This window comes from Mesoplodon densirostris, chromosome 3 (genome assembly GCF_025265405.1).
Source record: "Mesoplodon densirostris isolate mMesDen1 chromosome 3, mMesDen1 primary haplotype, whole genome shotgun sequence".
NCBI lineage: Eukaryota > Metazoa > Chordata > Mammalia > Artiodactyla > Ziphiidae > Mesoplodon > Mesoplodon densirostris.
Genome location: NC_082663.1, coordinates 68,641,451 through 68,667,491, shown reverse-complemented (window position 1 = coordinate 68,667,491; position 26,041 = coordinate 68,641,451). Strand labels below are relative to the sequence as shown.

The window sequence follows — 26,041 nt, the reverse complement described above, 5'->3', positions numbered from 1 at the left end:
TCCATGTTGCTGCAAATGGCATTATTTCATTCTTTTTTATGGCTGAATAATATTCCATTCTATATATACACCACATCTTCTTTATCCATTCATCTGTCAATGGACATTTAGGTTGCTTCCATGTCTTGACTATTGTAAATAGTGCCACTATGAACATTGGGGTGCATGTATCTTTCCAAATTAGAGTTTTTGTCTTTTTCAGATATATGCCCAGAAGTGGGATTGCTGGATCATATGGTAACTCTATCTTTAGTTTTTTAAGGAACTTCCATACTGTTCACCACCAACTTACACTCCCACCAGTGATGTGGGAGTGTTCCCTTTTCTCCATACCCTCTCTAGCATTTATTATTTGTAGACTTCTTGATGATGGCCATTCTGACTGTTATGAGGTGGTACTTCATTGTAGTTTTGATTCATGTTTCTCTAACAATTAGTGATGTTGAGCATCTTTTCATGTGCCTGTTGGCCATCTGTATGTCTTCTTTGGAAAAATGTCTGTTTAGTTGTTCTGCCCATTTGTTTCTTGGGTTGTTTGGTTTTTGATATTGAGCTGTATGAGCTGTTTGTATGATTTTGAAATTAATCCCTTGTTGGGTGCATCGTTTGCAAGTATTTTTCTCCCATTCCGTACATTGTCTTTTTGTTTTATTTGTGGTTTCTTTTTCTGTGCAAAAGCTTTCAAGTTTAATTAGGTCCCATTTGCTTATTTTTGTTTTTATTTCCTTTACTCTAGGAGAGGGATCCAATAAACTGTTGCTGTGATTTATGTCAAAGACTGTTCTGCCTATGTTTTCCTCTAGGAGTTTAATAGTATCCAGTCTTACATGGACGTCTTTAGTCCATTTTGAGTTGATTTTTGCATGGGGTTTTAGAGAATGTTCTAATTTCATTCTTTTACAAGTAACTGTCCAGTTTTCCCAGCACCGCTTATTGAAGAGACTGTCCTTTCTCCATTGTATATTCTTGCCTCCTTTGTCATAGATTAATTGACCACAATTGACCATAAGTGCATGGGTTTATTTCTGGGCTCTCTATCCTGTTCCATTGATCTATGTGTCTGTTTTTGTGCCAGTACCATACTGTTTTGATCACTGTAGCTTTGTAGTATAGTCTGAAATCAGGGTGCATAATTCCTCCAGCTCTGTTCTTCCTTCTTAAGATTGTTTTGGCTATTCGGGGTCATTTGTGTTTCCATACAAATTTTAAAATTATTTGTTCTAGTTCTGTGAAAAATGCAATTGGTAATTTGATAGAGATTATATCAAATTTGTAGATTGTCTTGGGTACAATGGTAATTTTGGCAATATTGATTCTTCCAATCCAAGAACATGGTATATCTTTAAACCTGTTTGTGTGGTCTTCAATTTCTTTGTTTTTATCTTTTAAATTTCTTTGAGATTTAGTGAGAAAATCATCATAGTTGGACTTTCATCTAGAACTATTTTTACATAGAGAATTTTAGTGAAGCCTGAATGAATTTTCTCAAACATTTTTGTGAGAACTACATTTGGAAGGTTCCTCTAGAGCTGCAAAAGCAGACCTGATTTTAAATGTTCCTATGTTGAGCTTATCAGGAAATCACTTACATTATTTTATTACATTCAACTTCTCAATTGTGACTGCTGCAGCCTTTGATTCCCTTACCATCATCCATACAGTATGCATACAAATATAAGCCAGCCGGTGACTTTCCAGGCTCTGGGCAGAGTTTCCTGTAACTACAGTGTGAGAATTCCAACATCTGAATCAGAACAGGGCTGGCCAAGACCCAGAGGCTGCCCTGTGGACCGAGGGACCTGAGGTCAGTTTACTACAGCCAGAGACTGCAAGCTGTGGTCAGCACTCTACTTCCCAATGTCCCATCACACCCATTTACCCCATAATGCAAACCTGGAAAAGTGGAATAGAGTACATGTTGGCTACATGTTAGCTCACTGAATCCTAAAACATGAAGCCATTCATTCATTATATACTTATTGAAATACCTGGTGTATGCCAGGTGCACAGTGAACAACAGGGACAAAGGTGCCTGCCACTGTGATTTTACTTGTGATAGGAGAATGCTTTGGATTTTGTATTATCAAGAAAATAGGTTATCCTTCCTGTATGTAGAGGATAAACAGCAAGAGTAGGAGTGGTTCATCCTTCAGACCAGCTAAGCTATACTGCCTAAATGTCTGCTGGACCTTGTTTTTTTTTTTTTTTTCCTTTTTGCGGTATGCGGGCCTCTCACTGTTGTGGCCTCTCCCGTTGCGGAGCACAGGCTCCGGATGCGCAGGCCCAGCGGCCATGGCTCACGGGCCCAGCCGCTCCGCGGCATATGGGATCCTCCCAGACCGGGGCACGAACCCGTATCCCCTGCATTGGCAGGTGGACTCTCAACCACTGCGCCACCAGGGAGGCCCCCTTGGACCTTGTTAATAAGACCTTTGGCAGTGTTTATATCTGAAGGTCAGTAAGAATTCATAAAACAGCCTGATAGATGGTGAGAGACAATGGGGAATGCTTATGACCAGTGTGCTGCCTAACACCAGGACTATTCTCTCTCTGTTCAAGTAAGGGAAAATAATACAAGATTATATCAGGCTTATTTTTTAATATGCAGAACAGGATAAGGATAGAAATTACTCAAAAGCTATTATGAAAACTGTAAAAGTAGAAAATTTTTTACAGAAACAAATGATTAGTAGAATATATATAAACATATTTTTTCCTTGAGTAATAGAGTGAGACAAAAGTTGAGATGATGAGGGAGGGATCTTAAATTATGTATTTCAAGGAAATTTTAAAATTTAGCAGTGGAAATTCCATTATCAAAAATAAAATGCGGGGCTTCCCTGGTGGCACAGTGGTTGAGAGTCCGCCTGCCAATGCAGGGGACACGGGTTTGTGCCCCAGTCCGGGAAGATCCCACATGCCTCAGAGCAACTGGGCCCATGAGCCATAGCCGCTGAGCCTGCACGTCCGGAGCCTGTGCTCCGCAATGGGAGAGGCCACAAAAGTGAGAGGCCCGTGTACCCCCAAAGAAAATAAATAAATAAAATGCAGGGCTTCCCTGGTGGTGCAGTGGTTAGGAATCTGCCTGCCAATGCAGGGGACACAGGTTCAAGCTCTGGTCCAGGAAGATCCCACATGTCGTGGAGCAACTAAGCCCATGTGCCACAACTACTGAGCCTGCACTCTAGAGCCTGCGAGCCACAACTACTGAGCCCGTGCGCCTAGAGCCTGAGCTCAGCAGCAAGAGAAGCCACAGCAATGAGAAGCCAACGCACTGCAACGAAGAGTAGCCCCCGCTCACTGCAACTAGATGAAGCCACACACAGCAATGAAGACCCAATGCAGCCAAAAATAAATAAATAAATTTATTTTTTTTAAATCCGTAATATTGAGGATAAAGTGGAGAAACTCTGAAAATACAAGGGAGAATAATATTTTTTAATGATGAGTGAGAAAATATTATAAATAGGAAAAATTAGAAGTAAAGAGCTAGTCTTTGGATAATTGACCTTCTAGTGGGAGATACTAAAAGAAGCAGAAGCAACATTTTAAAATATAAGACCAGAAAACCTTTTGAGCACACTTCCCTCTCCCAGGAACAAGTCTACAGCTTGAATGAATCCACTTTATTCTATACAAAAGCAATAAAAGAGACTCTCACCAAGGTATATCCTGCTATATGATGATGATGACAATGATAATTTATAGTACTGATTTCAAGAATAAAGAACAGACCTTATAACTATCACCCAGATAGTGGGGAAAAAACAAAAATTTAAAAAATGGATTATTCAAGAAAAAGTATTGAGAAAATTACATCTTTATAAAAAATAAAGTATGAACTTTATGTCACATCACATGTACACAGAAATCCAAGATGATTTAGATGTTAAAAGGAAAGAGGGAAGGAAGGGAGGAACGTAAAGAAGAAAACTTAGAAAGAAAACCTAGAGGAAATTATAAGGGAACATGTAAATCATTTTTCACCAATCTAATTAAATAGAAGGTCTTTTTAGGCATATGAAAATATGTAATTGCAAATGGAGTGATTGATAGACTTGAGTACAGGAAAATTAAAAACTTGTGTCAAAAAAATTAAATGACATAGCAAATTAGGAAAAAAATGCAATAATTATAACAGAAGCCAATATTGATGCTATATAATTCTTTAAAAGCAACAAGAAAATCTCTAATCCCAGAAGTAATAAAGGATACTAACAAGACATTAATAATAATATACTAATATACATTATTAATGAGACTGAATAATTAGAATGCAAATGAAATGCCACTTTTCACCATTTATATACATTAAATATAAAAATGCCATTTTTCAAATTGTAAAAAATATAGAATTATATAAAACATAGGACTAGTGAGTATGTAGAGAAAAAATTATCAAATACCACAATTGGAAGTGTATGATTTTTCCAGAAACAAATGAAACAATGTATACACCACATTTCAAATGACAGGTCCTTCATGACGATAAGGAAACAGTTGCACCAGTGAGCAAAGATAAATACACATAGGAGTTCATTTTAGGTTTTTAACCAATGAAGAAGAATTAGAAACAAAAAGTTTTAAAATATCAGTAGTGGACTGGTTAAATAATTTTCATATTTATTTCTGTATCTGTGAGACTGTTACACAGCCATTACAAAGTATTATTATTATTTAGATATAAAAATATACACATGCAAATTGTAAAACCACATTCATACTGTGAGCTTATTTTCATGAAGATAGATATATGGGAATAGGAAATGTCTGCAAATATGAATATTAAGAGGTCAACAAGAATTAACTCTAGATAATAGAGTTTTAGTTATTTTATCTGGATTCCTTATATCTCTTCATACCATCTGAAATAATCACAACTGTTTATTACTTTCATGTTTAGGCAATAAACCTATTTTCCATATTCTCTGACCAAATTCTATTAATTTACCCTATGTATTGGGTTAGCCAAAAAGTTCATTTGGATTTTTCCATAAGATGTTATGGAAAAACCCAAATGAACATTTTGGCCAACCCAATAAATGAGATTATGTGGCCAAATGAAAGGACTAGGATTTTATGAATGTTTTAATTTTAATAGAAAATTTAAGGATACAGGGAGGAACAAATGTTTTACGTAAATAAATGATTGTGATAAACTCTTGAAATGACTTGTTAGGATAAAAAAAGTCTTTAAAATAGTTTATTGACATAGAGAATTACTAGTGAAATATTAAGAAAAAAAAGGAATAAATTGACCTGCAAATGTGGACTAAAGTGCAACCAACACCTGGTAACTAATAATATTGTTCAAATGCCAAATACAACAAATTTGTCTAAAATATCCACATTTAAGGGGTATGAAAATCATTGATTGTATCTGATGGTAAGACAGCTGTTTTTTAATATTCTCTGTATTTCTTACTTTATATTCTTAGCATGTATTTTATATTGAGAAAGATTAGTAAAATAACAATATTAAATATAAAATATTCATAATTATGCTTCCTCCCATCCTTAGTTAAGATAAGCAGTTGAACTACCTGCATGACTCTAGACAAACTCTTTTAAAAAGTTCATAGTTATGAGCTGACAGCAATCATGGGGTGCAGCTCAGGTTGATATATGCAGTTGTTTACGTTATAATTGTAGATAATTGTTAAATATGGAATTATCTCAACTTTGAATCCAGGGCAGATTATTCCTGGATATTTGTAATGTCTACAATATGTCTGATATGCTGCAAAACACACTCCTGAGCATAAAAAGTTTGTTCATGGCATCAAACATGTATCATGCTTGGTTTTACATGTAAAAGGCACACTAGAAAACATCAATAAAATAGAACATTCCCTCTCTCTTTGAAAGGTTATTTTATAGTATATATTTTTTGTATTAGTGTTCATAATTTTAAAATGCAATATAGGAAAAGCAATTGCTTTATTAAATGTTTTTAAATATTATTGGAAACTAAAACTTTTTTTAGTAAGAGGAGGAATGCAATCATGGGTGCTGGAATGAGTGTATTATGAGGCCTCAATAGTATTTTAAGGATTCTAAATCCATAACCTTAGAGCTACTAAATTGTATGAGATACAGGGACTGGATAATATTTCATCATAAGTTGATCACATTGACTAGTTAGCCTGCAAATATGGAGTAAAAGTGTGACCAGTATCTGATAACCAAAAATGTTGTCCAAATGTCAAGTATAGTTAATTACAGGCATACCTTGGAGATATTGTGGGATCAATTCCAGACCTGTGCAATAAAGCAAGTCACATGAATTTTTCTGTTTTCCAGTGCATATAAAACTTATGTTTATAACTGTAGTCTATTAAGTGTGTGATGGCATTATGTCTAAAAATATAACATGACATACCTTAGTTAAAAAATATTGCTAAAAAATACTCATCTTCTGAGACTTTAGTGAGTCATAATAGTAACATCAAAGATCACTGATCACAGATCACCATAACAAATATAACAATGAAAAGTTTGAAATATTGCAAGTACCAAAATGTGACACAGAAGCACAAAGTGAGCAAATGCTGTTGGAGAAATGGTGCGATAGACTTGCTCGACACAAGGTTACCACAAACCTTCAGTACATAAGAAACGCGATATTTGCAAAGTGCAATAAAACAAAGTATGCCTTTATGTGCTTTAAATGTGGCTACAATTATATAGAATTGTTTCATGTAATGTTAAGGTAAAAACTTCTATACTGAAACCAAAAAGTCTAAATATTTTGCCTATAATTTAATTATTAAATATAGATAATTATATTAGCTTCAAAGTTATTTCTGCTTAATGAGTTAATTTTACAAAGCTCCTTGAAGTTATAAAATCCATAATCCAAAATAACTGATATAACATAAAAGCAAAAACTAGAGCACTGTAGATGTAGCAGAGCACCATATTTCTGTGATAAATCTCTTTGGTCTTTTTGTTCACTTTTTTTAAACACCTATTTATATTGCTTTTCATTTTCTTCACCCCTTAAAGAACATCTCCATGAAAATCAGCAGACTTTCCTTGGTCTGCCTTGTCTCCTCCCAGGGAACCATCTGTCAGGGTGTTATGCAGATAATCTGAAATGTAGTTCATCTTGACCTTTTTCAAACAAATGCTCTTAGTTTTTCTACACTGTTTTTCTAAGCTAGACACTCTAAAAATATGTATGCTTTGCTAAAACATTGTAGGATGTTTTACAACAAAAAAAGGTATATTCCTACATAACACTCATGCAATACTTTTTTCTTTACTTATATATCACTTAAGCCTCTTTCTATATAGCTCCTTCTTTTTTCACTCATAATTAAAGGAAAACAAATCACCCACTATAATTTGGAGTCTAATTTTCTCTTAATATTTTTTAATTTAATTTTTATTTTATATTGTAGTATAGTTGATTTACGATGTTGTGTTAGTTTCAGGTGTACCACAAAGTGATTCAGTTATAAATATACATATATCCATTCTTTCCCAGATTCGTTGCCTACATAGGTTTTTACAGAATATTGAGTAGAGTTCCCTGTGCTATATAGTAGGTCCTTGCTGATTATCTATTTTATATATAGTAGTGTGTATATGTTAATCCCAAACTCCTAATTTATCCCTCCCCCCACCTTTTCGCTTTGATAACCATGTTTGTTTTGAAGTCTGTGAGTCTGTTTTTGTTTTGTAAATAAGTTCCTTTGTATCATTTCTTTTGGATTTCACATATAAGTGATATCATAAGATATTTGTCTTTGACTTACTTCATTTAGTATGATAATCTCCAGGTCCATCCATGTTGCTGCAAATGGCATTATTTCACTCTTTTATGGCTGAGTAATATTCCATTGTATATATGTACCACATCTTTATTCATTCCTCTATCAGTGGACATATATGTTGCTTCCATCTCTTGGCTATTTTAAATAGTGCTGCCCTGAACACTGGGGTGCATGTATCTTTTCAAATTGGAGTTTCCTCCAGATATACCCAGGAGTGGGATTGATGGATCATATGGTAACCCTATTTTCAGTTTTTTAAGGAACACTCAATACTGTTCTCCATAGTGACTGTACCAATTTACATTTCCACCAACAGTGTAGGATTTCCTTTTTCTCCACACCCTCTCCAGCATTTATTATTTGAAGACTTTTTGATGATGGCCATTCTGACCAATGTGAGGTGATACCTCACTGTATTTTTGATTCACATCTCTCTAACAATTAGCGATGTTGAGCATCTTTTCATGCACTTTTTGGCCATCTGTATGTCTTCTTTGGAGAAATGTCTATTTAGCTCTTCTGCCCATTTTTTTTATTTGGTGTTTGTTGTTTTGATATTGAACTGCATGAGCTGTTTATATATTTTGGAGATTAAGCACTTTTTGGTAGCATCATTTGCAAATATTTTCTCCCATTCTGTGAGTTGTCCTTTCATTTTGTTTATGGTTTCCTTTGGTGTGCAAAAGCTTTTAAGTTTAATTAGGTCCCATTTGTTTATTTTTGTTTTTATTTTCATACTCTAGGAGATGGATCAAAGAAGATATTGCTGCAATTTATGTCAAAGAGTGTTCTGCCTGTGTTTTCCTCTAAGAATTTTATAGTATCCACTCTTACATTTAGGTCTTTAATCCATTTTGAGTTTATTTTTGTGTAAGGTGTTAGAGAATATTCTAATTTCATTCTTTTACATGTAGCTGTCCAGTTTCCCCAGCACCACTTATTGAAGAGACTGTCTCTGCTCCATTGTATATTCTTGCCTCCTTTGTTGTAGATTAATTGACCATAGGTGCCTGGGTTTATTTCTGGGCCTTCTATCCTGTTCCATTGATCTATATTTCTCTTTTTCTGCCAGTACCACACTGTTTTGATGACTGTAGCTTTGTAGTATAGTCCAAAGTCAGGGAGCCTGATTACTCCAGCTCCATTTTTCTTTCTTAGGATTGCTTTGGCTATATGGGGTCTTTTCTGTTTCCACACAAAATTTTTTGGTCTAAGTCTGTGAAAGATGCCATTGGTAATTTGATAGGGATTGCATTGCATATGTAGATTTTATTGGGGAGTAGTCATTTTCACAATATTGATTCTTCCAATCCAAGAACATGGTATATCTTTCCATCTGTTTGTGTCATCTTCAATTTCTTTCATCAGCATCTTATAGTTTTCAGAGTACAGGTCTTTTGCCTCCTTAAGTAGGTTTATTCCTAAGTATTTTATTCTTTTTGATGCGATGGTAAATGGGATTGTTTCCTTAATTTCTCTTTCTGATCTTTGGTTGTTAGTATATAGAAATGCAACAGATTTCTGTGTATTACTTTTGTATCCTGCAACTTTACTTAGTTCATTGATGGGCTCTAGTAGTTTTCTGATAGCATCTTTAGGATTTTCTATGTATACTATCATGTCATCTGCAAAGAGTGAGACCATTTCCCTCTTGTAATATAATCTTAATATTTAAATAGAGATGCACAACATTCCATAAAGTTAATTATATCCTTAATTACCCATTTCACCCATAAATGTGAATTTTAGTTACTCAATATTTTCTCTACTTTCAGTAAAGATGAAATGACTGACTTTGTGTACATCCTGAGAAGGTGGCCAAAATATGCTATGATCAAGAAGTTGCTTCTAGGACAATCTGGCCACCCAATTTCCCTATTTCCATATTTATGTTTCTAAAAGGTACTCTGAGACCAATATTAGATTCTTCCCCCAGATTTATTCATTGTTTGTTTGTTAACAAAGTTTAAATACTCCTATATATTATTTTACACACTTATATATTAACTCATCTTATCCTCATAAAATCCTTAAAATCCTAATAAAGGGACTATTCTCATTTTTTTCAAATGAGGATATTGAGCTGTAGAGAGGTAAAGTAGCTTGCCCAAAGGCATATAGCTAGTAAGGGTAGAGCCAGTTTGTGAACCCAGACCATTCAGCTCTACCAGAATAGGCTGGCTTTCACAATCACATTCCTGAAGATTGGAGAGGATTTTTAACTAGTTGCCTTCCCAATAAAAATTGTTGGTACAACTATGATGATGTTTCCTTAACCAGTAATGCCACGTAGAGAAACAAGAGGAAAGCAACTAGCATTTTCTGCTGTGATACACTGCAGCATCCTTAGCCACGGGTTGGTTTTGTCTGCAGAACATACTTTGGAAGTAGCTCCAGCTTAATCCAGCAAAACCTTTATTGAGGACAGTTACATGTTAGGTACTTTTTTTTTTTTTTTTTTTTTTTAGCGGTACACGGGCCTCTCACTGCTGTGGCCTCTACCACTGCGGAGCACAGGCTCCGGACGCTCAGGCTCAGCGGCCATGGCTCACGGGCCCAGCCGCTCCGCGGCATGTGGGATCTTCCCGGACCGGGGTACGAACCCGTGTCCCCTGCATCGGCAGGCGGACTCTCAACCACTGTGCCACCAGGGAAGCCCCATGTTAGGTACTTTTAATGCAGATCCAGACATGAAGTGCAGTGTGTTAAGCCAAATGTCTACCCATGTCCCAGCTTAGTGCCCTAAATAACCTGCTCTATCTGAGCCAAACCTTGGGAGGTAAGGGTCTAAAATAGCAGAATCATATTTGCAGTACAACTTTAAGTCAGAAAATCTGCAAGAGGACAGAGTGGTCCTGGGCCAGGGGTAGGCATAGGTCCAGAAGAGTGGGCTTTTCTGGGATAATCCTGTATGATGAACATGAGAGTGATGTGTCCTTCCAGTGTGTCACAGAGTGAGATCTGTACATCCCTGTTGTAACAACCTCATGTTAAGTGTGGGATGCTGATTATTTTTATACTGAAAGAATGTTTGCTTAGGTCTGGTATTCTAAGTTTATAATGTAGCAAATTTTAGGACCAAACCCAGCTTGAAACAGATTGCTGACTATTTAAATCGAGGATTTGACTTAACTGGAACAAAAAAGAAAAACATTTCTGGATCAAAAAAAAAAAAAAAAAAAAGCTGGAGAAGGGGAGCTGTTAAAGTGGGAGAAAAACAGATCTGTTAGAAAGAGCCAAGACACACAACTTAAGGAGAAAACATCTCCACCCAGCAGGAAACCCTGACTTTAAGAAATGCCACTGAAAAAAAAATGCTCCAAGACTCCTCACTGCATCATCTTAGCTTAGGACTTATAGACATTTAGGCACTGAAGAATCCACTGGAGGTATTCTTGGTGTCAGTTTGAGTTCCTGTATGTTTATAGCCTTGATGACAACACAGTGACTCAGAGTACTGTAAGACTTTTTTTCCATTTATTGAGTGTCAGTAACATTAAGAGCACTTTGAAGACCAGTGGCTAGGCCTAGACGTTTCTGCGCAATTAGATTTGGATTTAGTACAGCAAAAGCAATCCATATTTTTAAGCCTAGACAGCTAAAGAACAGAGAGGAAATTCATGTTTAAAGACAGGGCTCTCATAATATTGCAAAGCCTGGATTGCTTTTGTTTGGGGCTTAGAGGGCTGTACGTTTGATGAGTGTGGTGAGAAAGCTTTGAGATTCTTCAGAAATTTCTGAAATAGTCACAGAGAATGGGAAGAAATCATTGAGTGAGAATCCATATGCAGAACTTTGAATCAGAAAGACATGGATTTGAATCTGGGATCCTCCCTTTACTGACTGTTGATCTTTGCGTCACATGTCATGTTATGTTACCTCCCTAGCAACTGTTCCCTCTAAAGTGGAGATGATATCCTACCAGAAAAGAGTATTAAGAGGAGTCACTGAAGACATACCACAAAGCATTTAGCATTATGTGAGGCAGCAACAGCTTCCTTCCCAGGATATCATAATTTTGCCATCCTGCATTGCAGCTGGACACGCAAGATATTTTAAGTGACATAATACATGTTTGGAAAGTAGTAACAACATTATATTTTATAATTTTTTATAAACTTTCTACAATGTTTTAATAAAGCATTAAGGGTGGTTTTCTGTCTTAATCCATTGTCCAGCTTGAGCCTAGTGTCTTTGATGAATGTTACAAAAAGAGGGCAAAAAGCCCATGTGAATCTTTAAAGAAATATAATCCTATGCCATGAAACACTGGGAACTTTTTCATATCTTTATTGATGAGCATCTATGTCACTTAATATGGTCTATTCAATGCAGTCTCCCTAGACCCCTCTTCTCATTGATGGCCTGCGTCTGACCCATGACTGTCTATTTGTAGCCACAAACATCTCTCAGAATGGAGAACCTGAAATAGAAACAAAAGGTCATAGTTGTTGAAAGCCACTAAGGTCACACATGAGATCATGACAGTTGAAGATGATAAGATCAAGGATGTAGCAGTGCACTTAGTCATAGGAAGTAGGAAGAAGTAGGTGGCTATTGTGGGAGGAGAGAGGAAGCTATAGATCAAGGAACATTAGTACAGCAAATGGTAAAGGTCTTAATAGGAATTGTCCACATGGAAAACAAAGTTTCCTATAATTTTTCTTTTAATTAGCATCATAAGATATAAGAGAAGATGCATGAATTAGAGAACAAAGAGGGGAAATACTATTCAATGTTATGTTTTCTTCTTTGATGAAAAGCATTCCTATCTTTTGCATTTCAGTGTTGCAGTTGATGAATTTAATGCTTACTAAATCACCATGGGTCTTATGCCCTTTAATATATATTTTGCAACAATGAGCACAGATCCCACAGGTCATGGATGCATATTTTAATTCTCTCTCATTTTTGAAGAATACTTGACTTCCTCCTCAACAGTTTTAGGGTTGTAGTTTTCTGAAAGATGATTTTCATTGGCCAATGATTACTATTACTCAGTTATATATAACTGAACTGATTAAAATTCATGGAAGCAGGGTTGACATTTTACTGCTTAATTAGGAAACATCAAATTTTTTTGTTCCTGATGTGTATACAGCTATAATTTTTATTACTATAAAATTGATCAATAAAGTCAGAAAATTGATTTATAAGCACAGACTCTGGGAGATGATGATCAGTCTCGAAAAGATCAGCCTTGCCAGTTCTGTACTATCTCAATTACACAAAAACCACATGCTAGATGAGTCAGTTTAATATAAAATTGATTGGTAGACTGAAAAGACCACCACTTTATTTAAAAATGCTCAAAATGGTTGTTCAAATTTTCAGCCAGGTTTACCCAGTGGCATAATCAAAATCAGAAGCCAATAATAGACTCAGTCTTCTATTTCAAAATACAAATAATCAAGTGGATTTTTGGCTTTAGCATATATATTTCTTAATCTGAGTTCAAAAGAATTGCAAATTTATAATGGACTCTATCATGGCATTTGAATTATGTCTTTTCCTTTTTATAGGTGGATCTTCTGGTCCCTACCAAAGTGACTGGCATTATTACACAAGGAGCTAAAGATTTTGGTCATGTGCAGTTTGTAGGCTCCTACAAACTAGCTTACAGCAATGATGGAGAACACTGGACGGTATACCAGGATGAAAAGCAAAGAAAAGATAAGGTAAGTCATTCTGGTGGTTTGATGACATACAGAAGTAGAGGATCAAATTGTTTAACATTTTTTATTTACTTGATTATTTTGATAATTAGGAATTGCAGAATTATAATTATAGAAGTGAACAGATTTGATGATTATATTAGTTCATTGAAATTAAAATAGGGACGTTTCTCTGCTCAGTTTCCTTGATTGTGTTTTAATTCATGGATTAATGAATTTGACCTGCAAAATCTGTGTTTTAATATTATAATGATCATTATATATTGATGCACTTAAACTTCTACCATACGATCTCTAATTGTTTTGCTAAAAGTTCTTACTATGTTGAACATCTTTGTATCTACTGGTAGCTACTGGTCTGAATGTCTGTGGGATTCTGGAGAATGAAAGTGCTCAAGGGTAATATCAATAACTAATAGGATCAGATGTTAAAATATGGCCTTAGATTAATGAAATTGAATGAATTTGTTGCTTAGATTCTGTGCAAAGAACTGTACCTTTCTGAAGACATCAGTAGAAACGTAATCTCTTATTTCAGTGATTTTGGGGAAAATATAATACACTTTCATACATGTTAAGCATTTCTGAGTTAATAATGATTTTTCCATTTCATGTAACCCCTTTATTTCCTTACTGTTGTTGTATTATTAACCAATAGAAAGGTTGGGAATATCTTTCTTTCTTCAAGTATCCAAGGTAGAGAATTTAATTTTCCCAGAAATACCAAGACTGGAGTGACTATTTCAATGAGACTATAAAGTATGAATTCAGTTCACACAAAATTTATTTTAGGGGAGATGTGTTTTAGGTTAAGATTACAAAACCACAACTCTTTACCTTTTAATGTCTCAGAATATGCCCATTTAGCATCTCAGGACAGACATATTCACTTAACATCTCAGAACACACACACATTTTGCGTTTTAACATCTCAGAAATTGGTGTATCTCAATGTCACAATCTAATAGCCCTTACTATTTTCTAGAAGAATGTAAAATAATGGCATGTTTTATAATCAGTGGCTTCTTAGATTGAATGAATATTGGGTATTTTGTAACAATGTCTTCAAATTTTTTTGAGGTGTAGACAAGTATCTGCTATGATTTACAGCAAATGACTATTTCAGTTCTTGTTTTCACCTTTTACAGTAGGCATTTTGATGTGTAAAGAATGCAAATATATTCCATAAGATGAAATTTTCTAAACTTCATAAATTATATAGTTCTTGAAATTAATTTTAAGATAAGTATTCTCATCTATAATCCATGTGCAATATTCACTGAAAAGCACATTTGTAATATTTAAATCCTTATAAAACTTGATTTAGGGAAGAGGTGTAAACCATTGTGCTGGTGAAATACTTCTTGTCTCCATTTATATTAAGCATATGATTTAATGATTATTTGTGAATCATTTTTAAAATTTCCCTAATTGATAGACTGGGCATTGTTATTTATGCATTTTATTTCATTATCTCAGTCTGAAATGTACATAAAACCTTGTGTCAAGTTGGCCAAGTGACTAGATAGTGTTGTTCAGGTTTTCTATATCCTCCCTGATTTTCTAGCTTCTTGTACTAAAAATTCCAGAGAGAGCAATGTGGAAATCTCGAACTCTAACCATTGATTTCTCTATTTCTCCTGGCAGTTATTGGTATTTGCTTCATGTATTTTGAAAGTCTGTTGAAAGATATATGAATGATTAGGGTTGTAATGTCCTCTTAATCAAATAACTCTTTTATTATTAGAAAATGAGCTTCTTTATTCCTGGTGGTATTTTTGCTCTGAAACCTACTTTGCTGCTATTCATAGAGGTACTCTAGCTTCCTTTTGATTAGTACTACATTGGTATATGTTTTCTCCATCCTTTTACTTCTAACTATTTCTACTTTATATTTAAAATGCATTTTTTCTATGCAGCATATAATTGTTTCCTTTTTTCCAATTCAACTATCTCTGCTTTTTAACTGGAGCATTTAGAGCATTTATATTTATATGAGTATTGAAGTAATTGGGTATAAGTCTATCATCTTGCTATTTTTTTGCTATATGTCTCGTCTTTTCTTTCATTTTTTCCTATTTTCAGCCTTCCTTTGAATTAATTGAATTTTTTAGTTATTCCATTGTGCTTCATTTGTTGACTTATTTGCTATAACTTTTTTTTGTTATTTTAGTCATTGCTTTAGGTTTTGTAATATACATTTTAAACTTATCGAGTCTACCTTCAAATTAATGTAGAGCCCCGGAAACATACCTCCATAAGCACAAGTAAAATAGATTATAGTTATAAATCCATGTACTTAAGAGCCACACTTACTATAACACATGATCTTGCCATTCCCCAAATAAGTCTTATTGTAAAGAAAGAAAAAGACTCCCATTAGGCAAGTTGGAAAGTCATGAGAGTAAACTGACACGTTCAGTGAAAAGGATGTAAGCCAGAATCCTCATGTGAGACAATACGTCATGTCATCTATCCAATGTAAAATTTCTGAAAAAATAAACCATTTTAGAATTATAAATATGACAGTTGGCTAAACTCAGTCAATATAACTGTAAGTTTTAAAATTAAATTTAGCCAGTCTGTTTTTAATATTATAATTAGTTTGGTACATTGAAGAAAAGCCTTAATAAGTTTACTAGTTATTACCAAAGGAAACAACTAACACCAATAAACAATACATAGAATGCTGCAGTTGCTATTATAATAAAGAAATACTTTTATGTATAAGAAGGAAATGCAGGAAATAAGCATCTCCATTCCTACAGAGAAGGAAATTTTATAAAATAAATGAGAAAATGCATTGCATGAGTTCTTTCAGCACTTGGAAATACAGGCATTTTACACACACACACACATGTATATACACATATATATCCCAATCAAAATATATGTTTATATATATATATATATATATATACAAGTGATTATTATGCTTTGTTGTTATTATTACTAGGAATTTAGGTATCATTTCATATATTCTTTATAGAAGTGCTCTTCTTCTCTCCAGAGGTCCTATACAACTCGTTAATTAATTTTTCTAAAGTTGAATAAGCCATCTTCTATTCATTCTTAGTATCATTTGTGTCTTGTTTTCCATGGTTGCTTTCCACAAGGGAAAAAAAGTCTTCAATATTTAAAAGTGTAATTCAACCACAAGCTTTCCTGGAGATAAATATAATAAATGAATTAAGTGTTTCAGGGCAAAATATATGCCTGTGAGATGTTTCATATATGCAAATTTCAAAAGGAAATATTTACAAGGTTTTCTTTTCTTTTTTTTTTTTTAAACACCCAATGTCCTCCAAATGCCCTTTGGAGCTTTCTGTTTTTGATCGAGCATCCAATTAAGATTCATATGATGTATTTATCATATCTCTTTAGTCTCCTTTAGAGTAATTCTCTTGTCATTTTTTTCTTCCAAAACATGGGCATTTTTAAGAGTCTAGGCCAGATGTCTTGCCCAGGTCTCACAGTGTGGTTTCATCTGTTTCCTCATGATTTTTTTTTTGAATTTTATTTTATTTATTTTTTATACAGCAGGCTCTTATTAGTTATCTATTTATACATAATTAGTGTATATATGTCCAATGCATCCCACCACAATCACCACCCCCCACCACTTTCCCCCTTGGTGTCCATACACTTGTTCTCTACAACCATGTCTCTATTTCTGCTTTGCAAACTGGTTCATCTGTACTATTTTTCTAGATTCCACATATATGCGTTAATATACATTTGGTTTTCTCTTTCTGACTTACTTCACTCTGTATGACAGTCTCTAGGTCCATCCACCTCTCTACAAATGACCCAATTTCATTCCTTTTTATGGCTGAGTAACATTCCACTGTATATATGTACCACACCTTCTTTATCCATTCATCTGTCGATGGGCATTTAGGTTGCTTCCATGACATGGCTATTGTAAATAGTGCTACAGTGAACATAGGGGTGCATGTGTCTTTTGGAATTATGGTTTTTTCTGGGTATATGCCCAGTAGTGGGATGCTGGGTCATATGGTAATTCTATTTTTAGTTTTTTAAGGAATGTCCATATTGTTCTCCATAGTGGCTGTATCCATTTACATTCCCACCAACAGTGCAAGAGCGTTCCCTTTTCTCCACACCCTCTCCAGCATTTATTGTTTGTAGATTTTTTGGTGATGCCCATTCTAACTGCTGTGAGGTGATACCTCATTGTAGTTTTGATTTGCATTTCTCTAATAATTAGTGATGTTGAGCAGCTTTTCAGGTGCCTCTTGACCATCTGTATGTCTTCCTTGGTGAAATGTCTATTTAGGTCTTCTGCCCATTTTTTTTTTTTTTAAAGATGTTGTTGGTAGGAGTTTATTAATTAATTTATTTATTTTTGCTGTGTTGGGTCTTCGTTTCTGTGCAAGGGCTTTCTCTAGTTGTGGCAAGTGGGGGCCACTCTTCATCGCAGTGTGCAGGCCTCTCACTATTGCAGCCTCTCTTGTTGCAGGAGCACAGGCTCCAGACACGCAGGCTCAGTAGTCGTGGCTCACGGGCCTAGTTGCTCCGCGGCATGTGGGATCTTCCCAGACCAGGGCTCGAACCCGTGTCCCCTGCATTAGCAGGCAGATTCTCAACCACTGCGCCACCAGGGAAGCCCTCTGCCCATTTTTTGATTCGGTTTTTTGTCTTTTTAATATTGAGCTGCATGAGCTGTTTATATATTTTGGAGATTAATCCTTTGTCCATTGATTTGTTTGCAAATATTTTCTCACATTCTGAGGGCTGTCTTTGTCTTGTTTATAGTTTCCTTTGCTGTGCAAAAGCTTTTAAGTTTCATTAGGTCCCATTTGTTTATTTTTGTTTTTATTTCCATTACTCTAGGAGTTGGGTCAAAAAAGATCTTGCTGTGATTTATGTCATAGAGTGTTCTTCCTTTGTTTTCCTCTAAGAGTTTTATAGTATCTGATCTTACATTTAGGTCTGTAATACATTTTGAGTTTATTTTTGTATATGGTGTTAGGGAGTGTTCTAATTTCATTCTTTTACATGTAGCTGTCCAGTTTTCCAAGCACCACTTATTGAAGAGGCTGTCTTTTCTCCATTGTATGTCCTTGCTTCCTTTGTCATTGATTAGTTGACCATAGGTGTGTGGGTATATCTCTGGGCTTTCTTTCCTGTTCCATTGATCTATATTTCTGTTTCTGTGCCAGTACCATATTGTCTTGATGACTGTAGCTTTGTAGTATAGTCTGAAGTCGGGGAGTCTGATTCCTCCAGCTCTGTTTTTTTCCCTCAAGATTGCTTTGGCTATTTGGGGTCTTTCCTGTCTCCATACAAACTTTAAGATTTTTTTCTTCTAGTTCTATAAAAACTGCCATTGGTAATTTGATAGGGATTGTATTGAATCTGTAGGTTGCTTTGGGTAGTATAGTAATTTTCACAATATTGATTCTTCCAATACAAGAACATGATATATCCCTCCATCTGTGTCATCTTTGATTTCTTTCATCAGTGTCTTATAGTTTTCTGAGTACGGGTGTTTTACCTCCTTAGGTAGGTTTATTCCTAGGTATTTTATTCTTTTTGTTGCAGTGGTGAATGGGACTGTTTCCTTAATTTCTCTTTCTAATCTTTCATTGTTAGTGTATAAGAATGCAAGAGATTTCCGTGCATTAATTTTGTATCCTGCAACTTTACCAAATTCATTGATTGGCTCTAGTAGTTTTCTGGTGGCATCTTTAGGATTCTCTATGTATAGTATCATGTCATCTACAAACACTGACAGTTTTTCTTCTTCTTTTCCAATTTGTATTCCTTTTATTTCTTTTTCTTCTGTGATTGCCATGGCTATTACTTCCAAAACTATTTTGAAAATAGTGGCAAGAGTGGACATCCTTGTCTTGTTCCTGATCTTCAAGGAAATGCTTACAGTTTTTCACCACTGAGAATGATGTTTGCTGTGTGTTTGTCGTATATGGCCTTTATTATGTTGAGGTAGGTTCCCTCTATGCCCACATTCTGGAGAGTTTTTTTATCATAAATGGGTGTTGAATTTTGTCAAAAGCTTTTTCTGCATCTATTGAGAAAATCATATATTTTTTCTTCTTCAACGTGTTAATATGGTGTATCACATTGATTGATTTGCATGTATTGAAGAATCCTTGCATCCCTGGGATAAATCCCACTTGATCATGGTGTATGATCCTTTTAATGTGTTGTTGGATTCTGTTTGCTAGTATTTTGTTGAGGATTTTTGCATCTATATTCATCAGTGTTATTGGCCTGTAATTTTTTTGTAGTATCTCTGTCTGGTTTTGCTATCAGGGTGATGGTGGCCTCATAGAATGAGTTTGGGATTGTTCCTTCCTCTGCAATTTTTGGAAGAGTTTGAGAAGGATGGGTGTTAGCTCTTCTCTAAATGTTTGATAGAATTCACCTGTGAAGCCATCTGGTCCTGGACTTTTGTTTGTTGGAAGATTTTTAATCACAGTTTCATTTTCGTTACTTGTGATTGGTCTGTTCATATTTTCTATTTCTTCCTGGTTCAGTCTTGTAAGGTTATCCATTTCTAAGAATTTGTCCATTTCTTCCAAGCTGTCCATTTTATTGTCATAGAGTTGCTTGTAGTAGTCTCTTATGATCCTTTGTATTTCTGCAGTATCCATTGTGACTTTTCCTTTTCATTTCTAATTCTGATTTCTATTGATTTCTTGATGAGTCTGGCTAATGGTTTATCAATTTTATCTTCTCAAAGAAACAGCTTTTAGTTTCATTGATCTTTGCTATTGTTTCCTTCATTTCTTTTTCATTTATTTCTGATCTGAACTTTATGATTTCTTTCCTTCTGCTAACTTTAGGGTATTTTTGGTTCTTCTTTCTCTAATTGCTTTAGGTGAAAGGTTAGATTGTTTATTTGAAATTTTTCTTGTTTCTTGAGGTATGATTGTACGGCTATAAACTTCCCTCTTAGATCTGCTTTTGCTGCATCCCATAGGTTTTGGATTGGCCTGTTTTCATTGTCATTTTTCTCTAAGTAGTTTTTGATTTCCTCTTTGATTTCTTCAGTGGTCTCTTGATTATTTAGTAATGTATTGTTTAGCTTCCATGTGTTTGTGTTTTTTACATTTTTTTCCCTGTAATTGATTTCTAATCTCATAGCTTTGTGGTCAGAAAAGATGCTTGATATGATTTCAATTTTCTTAAATTTTCTGAGGCTTGATTTGTGACCCAAGATGTGATCTGTCCTGGAGAATGTTCCATGTACACTTGAGAAGAAAGTGTAATCTGTTGTTTTCAGACAGAATGTCCTATAAATATCAGTTAAATCTACCTGGTCTATTGTGTCATTTAAAGCTTGTGTTTCCTTATTAATTTTTTGTCTGGGTGATCTGTCCATTGGTGTAAGTGAGAGGTTAAACTCCCTCACTATTATTGTGTTACTGTCAATTTCCCCTTTTATAGCTGTTAGCATTTGCCTTATGTATTGAGGTGCTCCTATGTTGAGTGCATATATATTCATAATTGTTATATCTTCTTCTTGGATTGATCCCTTGAATACTATGTTGTGTCCTTCCTTGTCTCTTGTAACAGTCTTTATTTTAAAGTCTATTTTGTCTGATATGAGTATTGTTACTCCAGCTTTCTTTTGATTTCCATTTGCATGGAATATCTTTTTCTATTCCCTCACTTTCAGTCTGTATGTTTCCCTGGATCTGAAGTGGGTCTCTTGTAGACAGCATATAGATGGGTCTTGTTTTTGTAGCCATTCAGCAAGCCTGTTTCTTTTGGTTGGAGCATTTAATCCATTCAAATTTATGGTAATTATAGATATGTATGTTCCTATTACCGTTTTCTTAATTGTTTTGAGTTTGTTTTTGTATGTCCCTTTCTTCTCTTGTGTTTCCTAGAGAAGCTCATTTAGCATTTGTTGTAGAGCTTGTGCTGAATTCTCTTAGTTTTTGCTTGTCTGTAAAGCTTTTGGTTTCTCTGTCGAATCTGAATGAGTTCCTTGCCGAGTAGAGTAATCTTGGTTGTACGTTCTTCCCTTTCATCACTTTAAGTATATCGTGCCACTCCCTTCTGGCTTCTAGAGTTTCTGCTGAGAAATCAGCTGTTAATCTTATGGGAGTTCCCATGTATGTTATTTGTCATTTTTCCCTTGTTGCTTTAAATAATTTTTCTTTGTCTTTAATTTCTGTCAATTTGATTACTATGTGTCTTGGCATGTTTTTCCTTGGGTTTATCCTGCCCAGGACTCTCTGAGCTTCCTGGACTTGGGTGGCTATTTTGCTTTCCATGTTAGGGAAATTTTCGACTATAATCTCTTCAAATATTTTCTTGGGTCATTTCTCTCTCTCTTCTCCTTCTGGGACCCCTATAATGTGAATATCATTGCATTTAGTGTTGTCCCAGAGGTCTCTTAGGCTGTATTCATTTCTTTTCATTCTTTTTTCTTTATTCTGTTCCACGGCAGTGAATTCCACCATTCTGGCTTCCAGTTCTCTTATCCGTTCTTCTGCCTCAGTTATTCTGCCATTGATTCCTTGTAGTGTATTTTTCATTTCAGTTATTGTATTGTTCATCTGTTTGTTTGTTCTTTAATTCTTCTAGGTGTTTGTTCTTTAATTCTTCTAGCTCTTTGTTAAACATTTCTTGCATCTTCTTGATCTTTGTCTCCATTCTTTTTCTGAGGTCCTGGATCATCTTCATTATTCTGAATTCTTTTTCTGGAAGGTTGCCTATCTCCACTTCATTTAGTTGTTTTTCTGGGGTCTTATCTTGTTCCTTCATTTGGTACATAGTTCTCTGCCTTTTCATTTTGTCTTGCTTTCTGTGAATGTGGTTTTCATTCCACAGGCTGCAAAACTGTAGTTCTTCCTGCTTCTGCTGTCTGCCCTCTCACAGAGTTTTCTAACTCCTTTTTTATGCCTTTCTGTTTTTAGCGACTGCTTTAATTGTTTTAATTGATTTTGGGGGTATGGATGTGGAAGTCTAATGTATCAATTGATCCAGAAACAAGGTTAATGCCAAGAAAACAATGACAGGGAAAAATTATATACATACATAGGAGTATAAAGCTAATCATATGTATGAATGTGCATGTATATATGTGTGTGTATGTGTACATGTACATACATAGCAGAAGTCACTTGCAGAAAAAAAGGTGCCTTGTTCTCTTCATTGAGATGTCACTTTCTCATTACTCTCTCCAAGTTTTCATAAGAATTGTAATTTACTTTAGTGTTCTATTTTTGGACAAAATTCCACATTAAATCTTTTGTTATTGAGCATGTGATGATACTGTCTCAATACAATCCCTGCATTCTTACTTTTCTCTTTCTAGTCTACAATATTTTCTAACATTTAACTAACTTTTGTATTTCTCTACAACATGGATTCAGATACATTTTTATTTAAAAGCCAAATGTTCCTTTGCTCTCATGAAAGTGACATTTGTTTTTATACTCTTGGAGCTGTTTCACTGCAGTTAGCAGGAAAATTGCAAAATTTGACAGACATTTTCTGCATTTACTTTTTAAGGTTAGAAGTCAAAGTAAAACAATAATAAATTTCAGGAAAAGTACTTATATGGAAAACTTAGAAATGAAAATGGGTTTTCTTAACCAATATATTAGTCATAATGTCATGTTGTTTAAGTAAACCTGAGTTTACACCATGGGAACTTTCTTCTTTGGGAGAAGAGAAAAAATGCTGGTAATAGTCTATTTTGTCTCTCCCCCTGAAATTACCCAGGTTTTTTAAAAGCATAAGCTAAAAAATTACAACTTTACTCTGGGTTTTCTGTAAAAGAAAATCCCAAACCTTGTTTTTTATTGATTCTTAAAAAGAAGAATTCCACATATTCATCAAGAACTATTCTGCAACATCTTGGAATTCTCTAATTCAGTGGTTACCAAAATTGTCTGATCATAACAGACTCATGGGGGAGCTAGTTAAGAAGTACAGGGACTTTCCTGATGGTCCAGTGGTTGAGAATCTGCCTTCCAATGCAGGGAACACAGGTTTGATCCCTGGTTGGGGAACTAAGATCCCACATGCTGCAGGGCAACTAAGCCCATGTGCTGCAGTGAAAGATCCTGCATGCTTCAACTAAGACCAAATACAGCCAAATATATAAATAAATATTTAAAGAAAAAAGAAAGAATGAAATATAGATTTCTGGGCCCTGCTTCAGACTCTCTGGGGAGGAACTGGGAATTTAAATGTTTACAGAAATCCCAGCTAATTTAAATAATAAGTAAGTGTGGGAAAGATGATTCGAATTGATACCAAAACTCAAATTAAGCTTTTGAAACTAAATGTAGTTTTGTATTTTTCTAGTGTGAGTGGAATTTATTACATTATAATTCTTCAGGACTTTGGTTGGCCTCTAATTTGTCAGTGGAAGTCAATATGAATCAGTGTTTCCAAAACTAAGTTTAAATTTTAATATGTTTGCCAACTCTCTTATGAACATCAGAAAGTAAACAGGTATTAGCTATAAAACAAATTTTAAGTTTAAATAGATTTAAGTAGTTAGGAACACAGATTATGTGGGAAAGCATCTAGGAGAATGTGACATGTGTGTTTAGCAGTTATTGTCTACTCTATGCTAGATGTATGGGGCAGGGGCAGGGGGGAGTCTGAATATGACATAGTGGCTCAAAGAACTCCCAGTCTAATAAGGAGCTCAGGAAAGGTGAAAAAACTGATTCAGTCAGCTTGTTTTGAAGAATCAAAATATCGGGCTTCCCTGGTGGCGCAGTGGTTGATAGTCCGCCTGCCGATGCAGGGGACGCGGGTTCGTGCCCCGGTCCAGGAAGATCCCACATGCCGCAGAGCGGCTGGGCCCGTGAGCCATGGCCGCTGAGCCTGCGCGTCCGGAGCCTGTGCTCCGCAATGGGAGAGGCCACAACAGTGAGAGGCCCGCGTACCGCAAAAAAAAAAAAAAAAAAAAAAAAGAATCAAAATATCATCTACCCAATGTATCATTTCATAAAACAACTCTAGGAAAGAGCTAGCACATAGATGTCCATTTCAAAAAGTTCGTGACTCTCCAATAGAAAAAAAAAGAATTCCTGGTCCTTCTCTACTTTTTTTTCTCAACATCAGTGTGAAAAAGAGAAACAGCAGCATAACCCTCATTAATAAAGCCTCCAAATCTGTATTGGAGGATATATTCAAATCCAAGAGTAATTACAGATGCCACAGGACATGCTGTCCTTCCTGCTGATGCTAGCACTATCAGGTAGCTGAAATTAAATTTGAACATTTAAAGCCTCAAAAGTCCAGCTCATCAGTGAAGCAGACTGAATAAGACATCAGTCCAGTAATCAATACCCATGCTGTTCTTTTGAAATTTGATCTGGATCAGAAATTTAGAATCTGAAGAATGCTCTAGGAAGTAAATAAATGGGATCCTCAGTGGCAATTGGTAAGGAGGATGCTAGGAGGGGAAAATGAAAGGGGGTGAATTGTCTTTCAAGGAGGACCAGCCACATGTTTCTGAATAGCAAGATCAAGGACAGATCTCTCAATCTTGCATGGAAACCCTTAGTCTCATCCACTCAGAGTCCTTTTGCTGTTTTCCAGTAAGGCAGGGAGGGAAAGAAAAGAAGCTGCTTTTCTGAAAGCAATTTCCAAGAACTAATTGACTTTACACAAAACACTCAAATTCAAAAATAGCAAGTGAGTTGTGCCTCTATTTGCTAGAGATCTGTAATGTAGTCACGGTAGTGTACTTACTTAGGGATCTGGTGAGTGACTTAATTGGAAGTTAAAGAAACAAGGATATAGTTTCAACGTTGTCTAAAAATAAGGACAGTGTTATTTTAAAAAACGCCATCTGGTATCAACTGTTATTTAAAATTTTATCTGCTTTCTTCCTTGTCGTAATTCAATATTATGGGACCTGACTAGGATACAGTTGGTGTAAAGAATACAAAATTGCCTATGTTCACATAAATGTGGGTGTTACTGGACTTTGGAACTTAGGACAACACCTGAGAATATTTCCATTTTGGCAGAGAATAAAGTTCAATGATGAGCTCACCCTTTTAAATTTTAAATTGTATGAAATAGCTCTGCCCAGGAGTAGATAGACAGAGGTAAATAGTTAACGTCACAATTCTATTTTTAATGCAATAAAAACTGCATGGAATTCAGGGATTAAAAGAAAATAAGTTCAGTTATTTCAATACATACACCAACTGCAAAATTCAAGGAAATCCTGTAATTCCTTATATAGCTTTTATAGTGCATGATCTTGCCAAAAATAGAATGGAATCCCTGTAAATTTTGCTAAGGCCTCTGACCAAGAAGGCTGCATCTCAAGAAATATTCCAGCAGAGAAGAATTGATTCATCAAATGTTGTTTGCAGACCTAGATCTGCCTGTTGGATCGGGAAAGGGCAGACACATTGAACAAATTTAAATTCGGAAAGCAGCATATTATCACCAGTGAGTAGTGTGAAAGCAGTTGGTAAGGTGCACAAAGAACATAATGGGGACTCAGAGTCAGTTGTGAAGTGGGGGCTTTGGGTCAGAAACAAGGCAGAAGACTGGTTGCAAGTCTAGAGGCAAACAGGGCTGGATCAGCTATAAGGTGAC

At 35.3% G+C, this 26,041-nt stretch overlaps 1 protein-coding gene across 2 annotated transcripts in view; it reads left to right on the top strand.

The window, feature by feature from the left end:
- Positions 1-26,041, top strand: part of EDIL3 (EGF like repeats and discoidin domains 3) — a 443,986-nt gene that overhangs the window by 378,497 nt on the left and 39,448 nt on the right. For both annotated transcript variants that reach the window (XM_060093127.1, XM_060093128.1), the window contains one exon: positions 13,304-13,459. In XM_060093127.1, the coding sequence (XP_059949110.1) occupies positions 13,304-13,459 (156 nt within the window). The remainder of the gene's footprint in view (positions 1-13,303; positions 13,460-26,041) is intronic.